The 17388-nt window shown below is 44.3% G+C and overlaps 1 protein-coding gene across 12 annotated transcripts in view; it reads right to left on the bottom strand.

Annotated features, from left to right (window-relative positions):
• syne1b (spectrin repeat containing, nuclear envelope 1b) overlaps window positions 1–17388 on the bottom strand; it is a 543459-nt gene that overhangs the window by 418564 nt on the left and 107507 nt on the right. For all 12 annotated transcript variants that reach the window (XM_059986320.1, XM_059986330.1, XM_059986328.1 and 9 more), the window contains 8 exons: window positions 16615–16722; window positions 12966–13088; window positions 12681–12845; window positions 9438–9550; window positions 6536–6704; window positions 3727–3823; window positions 3400–3602; window positions 2015–2179 (listed from right to left, as the gene is read on the bottom strand). In XM_059986320.1, the coding sequence (XP_059842303.1) occupies window positions 2015–2179; window positions 3400–3602; window positions 3727–3823; window positions 6536–6704; window positions 9438–9550; window positions 12681–12845; window positions 12966–13088; window positions 16615–16722 (1143 nt within the window). The remainder of the gene's footprint in view (window positions 1–2014; window positions 2180–3399; window positions 3603–3726; window positions 3824–6535; window positions 6705–9437; window positions 9551–12680; window positions 12846–12965; window positions 13089–16614; window positions 16723–17388) is intronic.

Genomic DNA, 17388 nt, shown 5'->3' with positions numbered 1-17388 from the left:
CTCTACATTCTGCTAGTATTTTCCCTTGTACTACTTCGAAACACTGACGTGATGAAATTATATGCATGAATAACATTCAAAACAAATACTTTTACCGTACTTCAGTACCTGTGACAGTAATAAACCAGTTTAACAATTTACACCCTACCAGACTTTTGGAAACAGTGCTCCAGTTTCTATGACCCTTCATTTGAGAAGATGCTCTCTGATTTAATATCTGTTTTTCTGATCATTTTCCAGAATTCCTCTAACGGGAAATGGATCACCGATTCTTCCCTTGAACGCTGCCAGATTGTGGCCAACCAAATCTTTTCAGGCCAGGGAGGCAGACCCCCACTTCTCATTCGGAGCATATGTGACTCCAATCCCAATGATCTACTTTGCATTTTGAAAGCAAGATGAAGTGATCCAGCAAGCTACTTGACTGTGAAAAGAAACATAATGGCTGAAATATCCACCATCAACATTGTGTCCTGGTTCACCAGATCGATGCTACAGCCAAGAAAGCACAACAATGCCCCTGTTCCCTCAGAAGGCTAAGGTAACTTAGCGCATCCCCAGTGCCTCTTTACTGACACACTACAGGAAGTGCTCTATCCAGATGCACCACAGCTCAATATGACAACTGCTCTGCCCAAGACTGAAAGTTATAGAGAGTTGGGTCAGTCTATCACACAAAACCAGCACCCCCCTCCCTGCCTACGCTATTCTGCCGTGTCAGGAAAGCAGCCAACATTATCAAGCAGCCCTCCCACCCCAATCATTCCCCCTTCTCACCCTTCAAAAGCTGGAGAGCACGTATCACCAGATAAGGACAGCTTCTATCCCACTTCTATCAGGCTCTTGAACTGACTTCTCATAAATTCAAAGATTAACTCTTAATTTCCCAATCTATCTCATGCAAATTATTTGTTCACCTGTACTGCATTTCCTCCATAACTGTAACACTCTATACTGCATTCTGTATTCCCTTTTACTACCTCAGGGTTTTTATGTATGGAATAATCTGTTTGGATGGCACACGAACACAAGCTTTTCACTGTATCTTGTGAGAGAGACACAGGACTCTGCCAGGGCAGTTGTTATTGATAACAGCTCATGAAAGTTAATGAGAGAGAGGCACAGCTAAGGTGGAATGTCTTCTCCTAACAAAAGCAGAACGGAACCGCTGATTACTGCTATTGTCTTTTGGAGAAGGTTTGTATACCTGGTACTGTTCTATTCATTGAAACCCCTCAGGGGGCAACCAGAGTGGGCTGGTTTGATGGGTTACATCATCCCAACCTGATTGACACCTGAGACCCCGTGAGTGGGGATAAAAGTGAGGTCTGGGGAGACACCCCTCAGACGCACCAGGAGACACACTAGTGAGCATCAGAAACCCACGAGACAGGGTGGGAGATCAGAGACCGAACGAAGGGTCGGTACATTTTAACTCACAGTGTTTTATAGCAAGGCCGGTGGGGGCTTGTGTGTGTGTCCACCCTTGCCTGGGTGACAAGTCCACCATGGAAGAACGGTCTAGCTAAAGGACGGAGGGGTCATACGTGAATGGCCACAACAACAACACATCAACGGATCAAAATTGTAAAGGATGGTTGGCAAGATAATAACTGTTACTGTTCACATGTTCTCTCATCTCTCTCTCTCTCTCCAACAATTGCAACACATCGACCGACCACTACCGCAGCCTGCATGAACTGAACTGAACTTTATATTTCCATCGGACAATTCATTATCCCCTAGACAACGATCGAGCTTGTTTCTTATTGATTATTATTATACCCGCACTTTTAGGTTTAGTATTGATGATGTATATTATCTGTATATTTGCATTGATATTATTTTTGTGTATTTTTACTAATAAATACTGTTGAAAATAGTATCACCAGACTCCAGTGGACACTTCTATCTTTGCTGGTAAGACACCCAGTTACGGGGTTCGTAACACTACGTACCGAATTGTGGCTCAACATTTCCAAAAGGGAAACTACAATAGACACCGAAGACCTACGTGTTTCACTTTGACGAAGAGCTCCCTCCAACGTCCATTCAGCAGGAGCAACTGTTGCTTGAGATCTCGAGAGACTGCTTCATCGCATGTCTCGATGAGGAAATTCCCTGCATCGTTCATGATGGAGTGCTGCTGGATCCAGTGCGGGAGATGTCGGAAGAAGTCCTTTCAATGCAAGAACACAATAAATAAAGGAAACAGGTAGAGATTCTTGAAGGTCTTTTGTGTTACCAGGGAGGAGATATTTGAAATGTTATGGTGCATTAAGGAAGATAAATCCACAGGGAGGCTAGAGAGGAAATTGCGGAGGCCCTTGCAGAGATGCTTACCTTACTGTTAGCCAGTGGTGAAGTCCACAAAGAGTGGAAGTGGCTAATGTTGTTTCATTGTTTAAAGGACAAGCGAAGGAACTACACGGCAGTAAGCCTGACATCAGGAGGTACGGGAGGGAATTCAGAGAGACAGGGTTTACCAGTAGTTGGAAGGACTGATTTTGATTAGGATGCGTCAGCATGGCTTTGTGCGTGGGAAGTTGTGCTTGATGAATCTTGCAGAATTTTTTGAAGAAGTAGCCAAAAAGGTAGGTAAAAGTAGGGCAGTGGATGTTGCCTATTTGAACTTTGGCAAGGCCTTCCACAAGGTCCCACAAGGTAAGCCGATCTGGAAGGTTAAGTCCCACAGAATCCAGGGGGAGCTAGCTAGGTGGATTTAAAATTGGTCCACCGAAGGGAGGCCAGTGACTAGTGGTGTGCTACAGGGTCAGCATTGGGACTTCCGTTATTTGTTATTTATATAAATAATTTGGAAGTGCCTGTAAAAAGCTTTAACAGTGAATTTTCAGATACACAAAATGAGGAGACGTTGCGATAGTGAGGAAGGTCATCGTAGATTACAAGGGGATCGTGATCATTTATGGATGTTGGTCAATGTGTGGCAAACGGATTTCAGTACAGATAAGTTTGAGGTGATACATTTTGGAAAATCAAACAGAACTTGTACTACCAAAGGTAAGGTGCTAGGGAGTATAAAGGAACACAGGGACTTGGAGGTTCATTGAAAGCAGCATCAGAGGTAGATAGGGTGGTAGAAAACTATTCAGCCTGCTGGCCTTCATCAGTCAGGGCATTGAGCATAGATGCTGGGGCATTATGTTGCAGTTGTACAGGTCATTGGTGAGGCTGCATTTGGAATACTGTGCACCCTAGTTTTAAACCCCCTTACCTTGGGGGAAGAGACTGCTACTGTCTACCTAATCTATATGACCGTAAAGAGTTTATCCATCCTCCCCGTGGCTGCGTGTGTTTCCTCTGAATGCTACAGTTTCCTCCCACAGCATTCTACAGTGGTCAGCATCTATCGGAGCAGACTGCATTGTCACCTCTTACCTTCTTTGCAAGCTCTGATTGATTCAGCATTTTCTCCGCATCTTCCAGCCAGGCCTGCAGGTCCGTCACCGTACTGCTGTATTTGTTCCAGTTGGTGATCACCTCCTCCAGCATGCTCCTGACGCTGCGCACCTCCACAGACAGATTCCGCCACTGGACCATTGAGTCGGTCAAGAACTTGGTGACACTCTCTTTCTCTTCAGCTGGAGGCAAGAGAAATAACGGGGAAGGACCAAACGCAAAGGTTAGAGGGAGTAGGTATACGTGTCTATTGTCAGAGTTCAACTGACGGGCACATTAAATCGGGTTCAACACACGTCCAGTTACCTGAATCCTCAACTTCCAAGTATGCATCAGCTGCCTGCTTCAGAGACTGGAAAGTGACCTCATAATGTCTGAAGAACTTGTTGTCCTCAACAAATGACTGCAGGGAAAGATTAAGGGCATCATTGAGAGTTAGGTATTCAAAATATAATTCACGATATGCAGACACAGAGATACTAAGGTAGTTTGGTAAAAATCTAACGGAAAATTTGCCTTTATCTCAAAAGTGCTGGAACAGAAAGAGGAAGAGGTGAATCTTCAGTTGTGTGTTTTGGAGGAAATGGTTGAAGGTTTCCACTAGCATTTCTACAAAAAGTAATTTCCTGGCATCACCCCAGAACAACCTGCATTTTTCTTGAGATTAGATCCCCTTATCAAAGGAAACAGTTTCTACCTACTACATTAAAATGCTTAACATCTTCAATATCTCAGTTAGATCAACCTTCTGTGTCAAGGGATTACTGACTAGAATTCATGTAATCTGTTTTTGTACTTTTACCCTTTAAGCCTACTTATCTCTCTGGTTTTCCACTCCCAGTAAATCCTCTCTGTCAAGCTGATTAGCTCAAAGATAAAAGTTACCTCTATTTGTCAGATGGACATGGAAACATCAAAAGATACAGTGAAATGTGTTGTTTGGATCAAGAACATGCTGGGGGCAGCCCGCAGATACCACCACGTTCCCGGTATTAACATAGCATGTCCACCACCCACCAACCCTAACTCGTACATCTTTGGACTGTGGGAGGAAACCGGAGCACCCGGAGGAAACCCACTCAGTCACGGGGAGAACAGGGTGTAATAAGAGAATTGAACCCCAATCAGTGATCAGTGGCACAGTACACCATTACTCTAACCCGACACTATCATGCCACACTGTGACCAAACTAGAACATACATTGGTGTTACACACAGTTGGGGTATACAGTCATACAGGTATGTATCACATGGGTTCAAAATGATTGTGTGAAAGGAAGATCAAGACCTTAGACCTGGTACAGAACTTCTGAGACCTGGACTGCTACCTACATTCTCTCAGCATCTGTCCAAATTCAGTGGGAAAACAAGCCATTTATTGAGCTAAAAACAGAAAACTCTGGAAACACTCAGCAGATTGGGCAGAATATGTGGAGTGAGAAGCAGAAATAATGTTTCAGGATGAAGCTGAAGATCCCTTCACAGTGGTACTGGAGTGACCTGCTAAATGATCCCAGCACTTGCCACTTCTATTTCAGATTTCCAGCACCGCAGTCCACTGGGCACCTGGTTACCAATCACCCCCACTCCCGTCTAAGCTATCCATGTCAGACCCCATTCACCATTGCACTGTAGCACCTTGACTTCAATCTCACCATGTTGCCGTCTCGAAGACTGGAGGCTGGAAGCCTGATGCCTGCACGTTTGGGAGCCCAGCTGAAGACTGGTGGCTGGAGGCCCAACGTTTGAGAGTCCAGGGCCGAGGACTGGAGGCCCAGAGGCCCAGAGTCCTGAGGTCGGAGGCCTGCGAGTGTGAGGGGGTGAGACGGTGCTGCTGCTGCTGCTTGTGTTGTTCTTAGTGATGTGTCTTGTGTTGTGTTGTTATTGCGTTGAACATGATGGACATGCTACATTGGCACCAGAACACTCGCGGGCTGCCCCCAGCACATCGTTGGATGTGTTGGTTGTTAATGCGAATGTCGCATTTCACCGTATGTTTCCATGTATATGTGATAAATAAATCTGACATTTTCTCCCTGAAACTGAGGGCTTAATTATTTGCATTCAGCTATGTTGGGCAGGCCAAGGCTTCCTGAATACCCAGCACCAGAGTCCTTAAACTGCCACTCCATTCACACTTTGTCATGGGAAGAGATTACCAGGCAGACATGGGAAAGGATTCACCGATGTGCCTGAGATCTCCTTGAAGAAATGAAACATTCCCTCTGACTGCTGGGAATCTCTGGCCTGGATTATTTAGGGTGGTGCTGGAGAAGCTTGAACCCACAGGGCACCCAGAGCCCTTCTAAGTGGCAGAAGGCATATCCACCTCACCGCCCACCACACCAGTCACCAACCAATCCAGTCATGGGAGAGTCAGCAGTTCTCCCATCAGGTATCTAAGAGTCCGTAAGGACCGGAGAGCAAGTGACTGATCCTCGACCCTGAGGGACTGCTGAAGAAGGTGTAACCATACACTGGGTAGTCAAAGTCTGCAAAGGAAGCTCGGGCAACTATAAGGAAATCTTTATAGATCCAAGTGTGATGAGAAATAACCATCAGATAAAAGTAAACAGAATTATTTCGCTTTTTATGCACTGGGTGTGGATAGTGGCTGAACGACAATCGTTAACCAGCCCTCGCTGCCTTCAGCTTGGCCAGTTGAGTGGATATTAAGAGCCCACCACATAGAACCTGTCAACCCCTCCAGTTATTGGTGAACTAGCTGGGTTTATAATAACCATCTGGCAGGATATATGGCTAATTTGGAGACACTAATGTCAAGTTTATTCCAAGGTTTCAAAATCATTATCCAGAGGGATCTTAATCCATATTTGCTAATCAAGCAGCACAGCCATTAATAAAAGCAAAAAAAAAAAATGGGATACACTCAGTGGGTCAAGCAGCATCTGTGAGAAAAGAAGCAGGTTTAACATGTCAGGTCAAAACTTTCATCAGAACCTGCTGTGCAATCCCAGAATTTCCTGCTTTATCTTAGATCTACATCATCTAAAATTTCTTTTAATTTTCATTGCTTCACAGTTATTAATCAGTCCACGGTATATATGGGCCAACAAAACACACCACAGTACGATTGCACTGAAATATTCCTTACAATATAATTTTGTAAGAGAAGTTGAACGGATTCTCTCCTGCCGTATTTGATGATCCATGATTTAAGTTTGCTTTCAGCAAGTACCAGGAATGCCAGAAGACGATACTTTAACTCAAGGAAATCCAGTCTGGTTAAGTGGAGCTTGGATGCAGATGTAATGAAACTAAAGCTGGAATTTAAAAGAGACATGTTAGGTGAGGGTCCGAAAGAAACCTCTGATAACAGTGTGGTTGCACTGTGACTGTTTGGGACTGCACTGACACCTTAACAAAAATAAAAATAAGAAAGAACTTGAAACAATGATTGCCTCAACATCCTGGCTGGTGATGCTGAACATGTTCAAAGTTTCACTCTGCCTGCAAAACTCATTCATGCTGATGCCTTTGCAGCATATTTAGCACAACCCTGCGACTTTTTAGTCTGATGTGCTTTTAGTGATCTTGAAGAGTCCCAAAAGCTCATTCAAATGCACCACCCTTTGCTCCTGACGTCCCTTTTAAATCTCTTGCCTCTGATTCCAAACCTCTTGTTTTTAGCACATCCTCACTGGGAATAAAAGACCTGGTGCTTTCCTCCTCTCTTTGATACTCATGATATTGTATACCTCTATCAGATAACCCCCTCATTCCAGGCACCCACTCCTTGTAACACAGGCCCCCAAGTCCTGGCAGCATCCTGGTAAATCTTTTCTGCATGCTCTCCACTTTAATAAGTCTTTCCTCTAATAGGGCGACCAAAAACCGTAGACTCAATACTCAGCTGATCAGACAGTATATGGGGAGTAAAGCACACAAAATGCTGGAGGAACTCAGCCGGCCAGGTAGCATCTAGGAAACATCGACTATACTCTTTTCCTAGATGTGGCCTGGCCTGCTGAGTTTCTCTAGCATTTTGAGTGTGTTGCTCAGATTTCCAGCATCTGCAGATTTTTTTCTTGTTAATATATGGGGAGTGACATTTCACATCACCAACAGTGCAATACAATGCTACAGCCTCACAATTCCCAGGTTCAATCCTGCCTTGCGGGTTTACACATTTTGTCTGTCCCTGCAGTATCTCCTCCCAGGTGATCCACTTTCCTCTCCCTCCCAGCGTGGCCAAGTGGTTAAGGCGTTCGTCTAGTGATCTGAAGGTCACTAGTTCGAGCCTTAGCTGAGGCAGCATGTTGTGGTCCTTGAGCAAGGCACTTAACAACACATTGTTCTGCGATGACACCGGCAGCCAAGCCGTAGCCTAGTGCCCTTCTCTCGGACAACATCGGTGGTGAGGAGAGGGGAGTCTTGCAGCTTGGGCAACTGCCGGTCTTCCATACAACCTTGCCTAGGCCTCAGTCACCATCGAAAATCAATGGACAGCTGAAGACCTCCCAGAGACATGCAGGTTGGCAGATATATCGGTTACTGCAAATTACACCTGGTGTAGGTGGAATCAGAGGGGCTTTGATAAGCATAAACTCATACAGCCATATACTACAGAACAGAAACAGACCCATCGGCCCATCTAGTCCATGGTGGGTTTGTGGTAATTATCTGAAATTTGCTTGATGAAGACATTAAACAAGCAAGAATGATGAACGTTCTGCTGTGCATTCATCCTCTTGCCTTTGGAAGGCAATCTGTGCAAACATCAGAAAATCCCAGAACCGTTTCACTTTTCATCCTAAACCTGTCATCTCTGGTTCTAGTATCACACAACCTGAGGGGAAAAAGCCTACATGTATTCACCTGACCTTAACCTCTCATAATTTTGTCTACCTGTGGTAAACGATGTATACCTGTCTGGACACGCCCCTCTGCTGACTGTTCCTGTGGCTCCTCCCACAGACCCCGGTATAAAGGCGATTGGGGCACTGCCCCTCCCTCAGTCTCCGAGATGTCGTGCTCTCTTTTTGCTGCTAATAAAAGCCTATCGTTCACTTCCTGTCTCTGAGAGTTATTGATGGTGCATCAATTTTATTGGAAAAGGAATTGGAAAGGTTGGGTATGGGCCGAATCGAGGAGGTGGGGTCCAGGCCCCAGAACGGACGGATCAAAGCGAATGAACCTGATGTTTGGATGATGATACAAGGACTGGGCCGGATCGGAAAGGTCAGATACAGGCCGAATCGAGGAGGCGTACCAAAGCAACTGAACCTGACAGTTGGATGATTTAAGCGCCAGGCCAGATTGAAAAGGTAAGGGTATCGAGGCCTGAGGCGAGGGTCTGGCCTTGCACTGATCTAAGGATCCATGGACAGGACTGTCTTTGCGGATTTCAGTTCAGAACACTATTCCCTGTTTATTGTTCATCATGATTTGCTTTTTCTTCTCTGCACACTGGGTATTTGAGAGTCTTTCTTTATGTTTTTTTTTTGGGGTTTCTTTGTTTCGAGGCTGCCTGTTAGAAGATGAATCTCAAGGTTGTATGAGGAATTCAAACTTTGATAATAAATGTACTTTGAAGGTTGAATACAGCACATAACAAACAAACAAATGTCTTGTACAACTTCATCCCAACTCTAGTAATCAGTGTTCTGATTTACAAAGGCCAATGTATCAAAAGCTCTCCTTATGACTCTATTTTATGTATTGCACTGTACCACTGCCACAGAAAAAAATTTGTGACATGTGAGTGAAGATAGACCTGATTGTGATATGGGTCTCCATTGTGGTCAGAGTGTGGGAAGGGGCCAGGGAGAGGGGAACTGAAGGGATTGCTCGGAGGGTTGGCATAGACTCAATGGGTCAAATGGCCTCATTCCGTGTAGTAAGGAAATGTAAACTACATCACTTTATCTTTGTTGATAACTGCCCAGGTAGGTTCAGTGAAATTCACACAAGAAAGACCCAGGTCACAATTATAATTTTAAGTCATTGAGCTGACAGAAGTTTCACTGAAGTAATCTAACCACTCTGCCGCTCACCGTTCTGCCATGTCTTGCAGCTGATCAGTCTGGACGGGAATCCCATTCACAGATCCTGCCCTGTAGATCTGGTGGAATATTTGATGATGACTCTCTAAAGCTTTTATAACATCCTGGGGGAAGAAACAAATACACATCGTCTGAGAATGACTGAGGTTAGCTCAGGACATTCATTCAGTAATCCATATAAAGGATGAAGTAACCACCATTTCTTACCAATCACAGCATCAGAGAAAATCTATGACATAGAAAGTGGTCGTTTTGTCCACTGTGCCTATACTGGTCAAAAAAGGCCACACAGTCTGATCCTCCAGTAATCAATAGACCTACAGTTATGTACACATCCAAGTGCTGTTGTATCTGCCTTCAGTGAGTTCCAAATCTCCACCATCCTCTGACTTCTCTCATCTTCCTTCAAACCCCATTCATTTTTGACCCCTCTGCTAGCAGAAATAGGTGCTCCATAATGTTATTCATGCCCATTGCCTCCCCCCTCCAAGTCTCTGCTCTTCCAAAGAAAACAACCCCAGTCTATAGCAATACACACAAAATGGAGGAACTCGGCAGGCCGGGCAGCAACTATGGACAAGAGTGAACTGTTTATGTTTCGAGCGAGACCCTTCATCAGGACCCTTTGTTATGCTGTTTCCATCACATGCCCCGATTAAAAACGTTTACTCTTTTCCACTGATGCCGAGTTCCTCCACCACTGTGTGGGTGTGTCCTTCGGAGATCCAGCATCAGCAGACTTTCTTGTGTTTGTGTAACCCCAGGCTATCCATCTTCCCCACCCCAGAGCTGTAAATTTTCAGTTTCAATAACATCATCATAAATCTCCTCTGCACCACCGCAACCAATGTGAATAAACTATTTCAGGTGTGATTGCTCTCTGTAGGCCCAGATTAGTCCTGGCTTAACCACTAACCCCTCTTACCACCTGGCACAGCATAACTGCATCAACTGAAGAGGAAAACTCAAGATAAACGAAGTTCCTCTGGGCAGACGACAGGTAACCACCAAGGGGCATAGTCAGGTCTCTGTTGGACTTCTGAAGTCAGCCCAGACAGTTTCCATGAGGCAGCTTCTCACTGGCACCACTAAGAAGGTGGTATTTGTGACTCAGGATTGGTACCCCGTCCCCCAGTCAGAAGGCTACAGATTCAATTCACTCTCCAGGCCTTCAAATGCACAGCCCTCACAGATACTGTCAAAGGTGCTACTCTCTGGACGAGGCATTAGGTGAAAAACCTGTCTGCCTTCTAACATGGAAGAGATCATAAATGCTTATGAGGAGTATTCCTCGTATCACACAACCACAAGCAGATTTACTGGTCCTTCATTTCACTGCTGTTTCTAGGCTCTCATTCTGTTACACAACAAGATAACTGCTTTTCAGAAATAATTAATTTATAATAACATTTGCAGAGTCACACCAAGGAAGTGAAAATATTACACTCTAATATTACCCAAGAAAGCTTCACTTGAGTTAAAGCCCAACAGGAACTGTATTACTCGGTGCCAGTGAGGTGACCAATAAACGTTCTTTGAGTGAAATATTTTGTTAGTCCAATTTCAATCGACCAGTTTGCTCACAGTAACAGCTGGTTGCTTCTGTTGATTGGTTAGCACGGGGATAGATCACAAGGGCAAATGATATAGTATGAATTCATTGTTGTGTTAGAACTGCAGAGGGAAGGTAATTCTGCTCTTGTGACCAGATAACGACAGAATGGACTCAGAGTGATACAGTTATAGATTAATACAGCATAGAAACAGGCCCTTTGACCCAACTGGTCCATGTGAATCACTGAATCTCAGCACCCTTCTTGCTGTCCCAGGTGCCCGAGTGTATCCCATAACTCTCCGAGACCCTCCTCTCCATGTAGCTATGTTGTAATTATATTTGCCTTGACCTCCTCTGCTGGCAACTCTTGATCACTACTCTCTCTGTAAAGAAGTTACTATGTAGGTCTCTATTAAATCTCTCCCGCCTTATCTTGTATCTATGCCGATGAGATCTGGACTTCCCAATCCCCCGGGGAAAAGGCTAGGACTGCCCACCTTATCCATAGCCCTCATAATTTTATAAAGTTCGATGATCACTCCTCCTGCTCTGGCACTCGAGGGAATAAAGTTCCAGAGCAGCCAACTTCTCCCTTAATACTCAGGCCCTCTCATCCAGTGCACATGCTCGTAAATCTCTTCTGCAACCTATCCAGCATGACAACATATTTTTGATAAACAGGTGACCAAAACTGTGCACCAATACCAACGCTGCTCCTCTCAAACTCAGTGCTCTGATGAAGGCCAGCATGCTAAACTCCCTTGTCAACACACTGCCTACTTGTGCAGCCACTGTCAGTGAACTGGGCACTTGGACTCCCAGGTTTCTCTGTTAGAGTATTCCCAGCACTTATAACCATATAACCATTACAGCACGGAAAGAGGCCATCTCGGCCCTTCTACTCCTACTTGGTACAGTACTCTAGATTCCCTGTGCACACAACCAAAATACCTGATAGGGCCAAGTCAATAAAAAATTGCTCATAACCTCTATACTCCCCATGATATTCCTCAGAGAGAAAAATATGATTATCGTTGCAATTGAAATGGGCTGCGTGTAGATTTTAACAACACTTGGGAACAGGCAAGCATAGGAGACCTTACAGAGGTGTATAAAATCATGAAGACACAGATAAAGTGAACACAGCCTTAATAACTCTGGGGAAAGGGAGTCAAAAATGAAAGGTCATAGGTTTAAGGTGAGAGGGGAAAGATTTAAAAGGGCCTGAGGAACAACTTCTTCACATAGAGGGTTATACATACATGGAACCACTTACCAGAGGAGGTAGTTGAGCCAGGTACAATAGCAATATCTAAAAGACATTGGGACAGATACACGGATAAGAACCATCTAGTCCAGGGATTCCCAACCATTTTTATACTATGAACCAATACCATTAAGCAAGGGGTCCTTGAATCCCCAAGTTAGAACCCCTGATTTAGAGGGATAAAGACCAAGTTCAGGCAAATGGGACTCGTATAGATGGCTAGCATGGACAAGTTGGGCTGAAGGGCCTGTTTCTGTGCTGCATGATTAGGGAGATTTAGTTCTTGAACGACTTTGAGTTGGATGAGATGCTGTGATCAACGGTCATTAATTCGAGCGGGTTCTCCGCCAGAGCTCCAGAAGGAAGCCATTCCAGCACTCAGAGGTGTGGCCCATTCCTGTCACAGCCTCACCTTGTGTTGCTCCAGCTTCCTGTGGATGATATTGGCTGTTTCGTCATGTGCCTGCTGAATTATGATTTCCTCTCCAAGAATAGCCTCCACTCTATGCAGCCAGGCTCCAATGGCACCAAGGGGACCAGGAAGTGATTTATCCAACACGATGTGCCAATCCATTAGCTAAGAAAGGGAAGCCAAAGACCTTATTGCAATTAGTTGGCAACCAGCATCAGATTTACTGTCAATAAACAATCCCACAACAACACGGCAACTTCACAGATGCACTCTCTCATGACTTACTCTGACAGTCACTCTGTCCCACAATTGTTTCACCGTGAGCTGTTCCAGCGACTGCGCAGGCTGAATTAGTGCTTTGATGTGCTTCTTTTTCATTTCATACTGGCCTTGAAATGTTTTAAACAGCTGTGGAAACAGATGTGTACATCTACTTAGAGCTATCATTTATACCACACCAACAAATGGGTATCTACTGTGAAACAGTTGCAAGCTTTGGCAGCCTGAGGAGCATTTGAAATTCAGACTTGCAGGCTCCATAATTATTAACTGGACATGAGGCATTAGCAGATCGTCAAAGTGGAGTCATAATCAGAGCTGAAGTGCTCCTCGATCTGTACAACACCTTATGCCGCCCTCATCTCTCCACCCCTCCCTCTGTTCTCACTTCCCTGCGTTACAAGTGATTGAGCACAGAGTGGGAATGGGATCGCTTATCAAATTCACCATGGTTGCTGAATCTATTGTCTGCACCCAAATACCCTTGAGGTACCTGCGTGAACAGGTCCACCACCACCAATATTTTGTCAGCATCCTTTCCCTGACTATTCAAGATGTATCCTAGCACTGCCCACCTTCTTTATTCTAAATGGCATATGGCAGAGGACAAGAAAGAACAGCAGAAGCAGGCCATTGGCTGTACTGCTCGATAAGATAGAGGTGAATACAGCCTTGGAGTCAGATTCAGAATCTGAACCTGTTTTAACATCACCAGCGTATGTACGTAATAAAATTTGCTTTTTTTGCAGCATAGTACATTGCAAAGCATAATAATAAAAACTATGAATTACAATCAGAAATATGTTAAAAAATTAAATTAATAAGTAGTGCAGAAAGGGCAAAAAATAAACAACACTGAGGTAATGTTCATGGGTTCATTGTCCATTCAGAAATTTGATGAAAGAGGGGAAGCAGCTGTTCCTAAAATGTTGAGTGTGTGTCTTCGGGCTTCTGTACCTCCTCATTGATGGCAGCAATGAGAAGAGCTCAAGTCCTGGGAGATGGTGATCCTTAACGATGGATCTGCCTTTTTTGAAGCATTGTGTTTTGAAGATGTCCTTGATGCTGGGGAGGGTGGTGCCCACGATGGAGCTGGCTGAGTTTACAACTTTCTGCAGCTCTTTCCCACCAACCATGGTAGGCCCTCCATATCAGGCAGTGATGGAATTAGTTAGAATGCTCTCCACAATACATCCGTAGATGTTTTCAAGAGTCTTTGGTGACATTAGAAGTCTCCTTAAACTTCTAATGAAATATAGCCATGGTCATGTCTTCTTTGTAACTGCATCAATCTGCTGGGCCCAGGTTAGATCCTCAGAGATGTTGACATACAAGAAATTGAAACCTGCTCTCTTCCCGTAGCCTTTGACTTTCTTGTGGTTTAAATATCTGTCAATCTCCACCTTGATCTTGCTTGACCAATAAAAGGCTTTCATGTTATTTTTCATGTGGATTGCAGTTTTAGACTTGGACACAGAACAGTACATCACTGTCCAGGCCATTCAGCCCACTATGCTATGCCAATCCATTTTGCCTCCTTCGAGCCACTGTGCTTCTCCAATCCTAACCACTTCCACCTCCCTGATCATCACTCTGCTACCAGCTCCATCCCTTACCATGGTCACTTAACCTGTCAACACTCAAATGGCAAGATTCATACTGACCGTCTGTCCACGAGGCTCATCCACAGTTGTGTGGCATGGAAACAATATCATCCAAAGTGAAGTGGAAGGAAAGAAAGGAGGCCATTTGATCCCTAGGTCCTGCTCCACCATTCCGAGGTCAAGATAGGACTCTACCTCTGCTTCATTTACCAGCACTAATTCCAACCAAAATCTGTTAATCATCATGATGAAAGCAATTGATGCCCAGTATTTTAAGAAAATATGAAAAAGATGCAGGAGTTGGCAATTCAGTCCCTCATGCCTCATTCAATAAGACCTTCCTAAATCTTTTACCAGGTGCCACATTCCTGGACTAACTGCATTCCCTTTGATTCCCTTAAAAAAGTTAAAAACCCATTGATTCCCATTAACCAGTGACTGGCCTGCATTGCCCCCCTTGACTGGAGAACTGCAAAGATTCACAGCCCTGCAGGTGAAGAAATTTCTTATCATTCCTGTCCTAAATAGCCAGCACATTATTTATTTTGCTTTCATCACTCCTGGTTCTAAGACAAGTGAGAGAAGTCACCAACTCTGCGTTTACCGCATCAAGCACTGTTAGAAACTTATATGCTTCAATGGGGTCAGGCCTCGTTCTGGACTCTGGAGAGCATGCTGTCTTTTGGGGCCTGAGTTCCAAATTCCCTCTGCCCTAGTGTAATTAAAGGCCAGTGAATTCGCTCTAGCTTTAGATTTCTCTGACAGAAGAAATACTTTCATCCTCTCCTCACGTTCAGATCAATCCATCATCTTGAAGAGATTGATTAAATAATAAAGTGAGACAGCACAGAAACAGGCCCCGTGTCCATGACAACCATTGAGTGTCCTTCCATACAAACCCAGTTGCCAGCACCTAGTCCACAGTATACTCAGTCCCAGTTTTGACTGATCTGCCTCCCCCACCCTTTCAGGCAGTACATTCCAGACTGCAACCAGCCTCGAGGTGGAAAAAAAATTGTCCTCTGATCCATTCTGAACCACAACTGTCTTGTCTCAGACGTCTGCTATGAGGAATTGTTTCTCAATATCAAACCTGTGCCTCACATAACTACACAGTTCAATTAGTCCCTCTCAACTTCCTCCTCATTTGGAATTGATGGACATAGGACATCTTTCAGGAATTATATGGGTTGTAGGCAATTAATACAAATGCGAATCAGTCTTCCCAAAAATCCGTTCAAATGCAGACCACAAGCAGAAATCAATTTCAAAAAAAGGACAGCTTTGTAAACAAACAGAATTTAAAAAAGGATCAGAAGTGGAGAGAGTGAGCAATTTCGAGTTCCTGGGTGCTAATATCTCTGAGGACCCAACCTGGTCCCACATATCGATACAGCCAGAGACAGTGGCAATACAGCATTTCGTTAGGAGATTGAAGACATTTGGAATGTCACCTAAAACACTCGAAAATTTCTACAGATGTACTGTGGAGAGCATTCTAACTGGTTGCATCATTGGCCGGTATGGGGGGTGGGTAGGGTGCTACTGCACAGGATCATAGTAAGCTGCAGAGAGCTGTAAAATTAGTCAGCTCCATCATAAGCACTAACCTCTGTAGTATCCAAGGGATCTTCAAGGAACAGTGCCTCTAAAAAGGAGACGTCTATTATTAAGGACTCCCATCACCCAGGACATGCCCTTTGCTATCATCATACAGAAGGCTGAAGATACACACTCAGCGAGTCAGGAACAGCTTCTTCCCCTCTGCCATCCGATTTCAAAATGCACAGTGAAACCATGAACATTACCTCACCACTTTTTTATTTCTGCTTTTGCACTACTTCCTTAAGCTGGCTATTTGTTATACATATATATACTTATTACAATTCACAGTTTTTTTCCATATTTTCATGTCCTGCAGTCACCGCAAAATTAACAAATTTCACGACAAATGCCGGTGACAGTAAACCTGATTCTGATCTGCCTCACAGCAGGAGCCTGATAAAGTCGTATTTCAGAAATGACAATCGACAAAGATAACATCAACCCACCTGATAACTCTCCTGCAGCCCGCCTTCCACCATCTGAGCCCGCGTGAGCTCCCTTTCAAACTGCTCCAGCCAAACTTTCGCGTCTCTCAGCAGCTGTTTGCCCTCCCGCTGGTGGTGCATGGAATGGAAATAATTGTACAGTGAAAGAGAGGCAGCGAGATGCTGCTGAATTCAAGTCTAAACAACAACAGCAAGCTGTATCCACGGGGACAGTAACTCAGACCCAAACTTGCAATCTTACATAACCTTTCTGTCAGCCAGAAGAAATTTTGCAGAACGTTGTGAGGGGCAGGGATACAATTCCACGACAGGCTCTGAGAAACATTCACACACAGATTCATCAGGAGTGTCAAGACAACTTGAAAGGAGAGATAAGAAACAGCTCGACGCAGTCATCTGAGAATTTACAATTAGGACCCATGCTTTGCAGTGTTCTCAGAATATCAAACTTTTTAAATATCCATGCTTTCTGAAAAATTATTCAAACATGTAGGAAAAAAAAGCAAGAACTCACAGAGCTAAAGAACATCAGCTGACTAGGGCAGTGTTGTGTTGCAATGCTTTCCATGCCAAAAATAGATTTTATAAATGCAAGTTAACACGGCAAAGTATCCGAACACTGGGATAGACAAGGTGGCAAAAAGCTTAATGCTTCTGAGAAAGTATCTTAATAAGAAGCTAGAGGTAGAGAAATAAAGAGTTTCAGTATGAGGGCCTTGACCAATGACGACACAGGTGCCAGTACCAGGGAAAAGTGATAACTGGGATAAGGAT

The sequence above is a fragment of the Hypanus sabinus genome, chromosome 12 (genome assembly GCF_030144855.1).
Source record: "Hypanus sabinus isolate sHypSab1 chromosome 12, sHypSab1.hap1, whole genome shotgun sequence".
NCBI lineage: Eukaryota > Metazoa > Chordata > Chondrichthyes > Myliobatiformes > Dasyatidae > Hypanus > Hypanus sabinus.
This window is presented reverse-complemented; position numbering and strand designations above follow the sequence as displayed.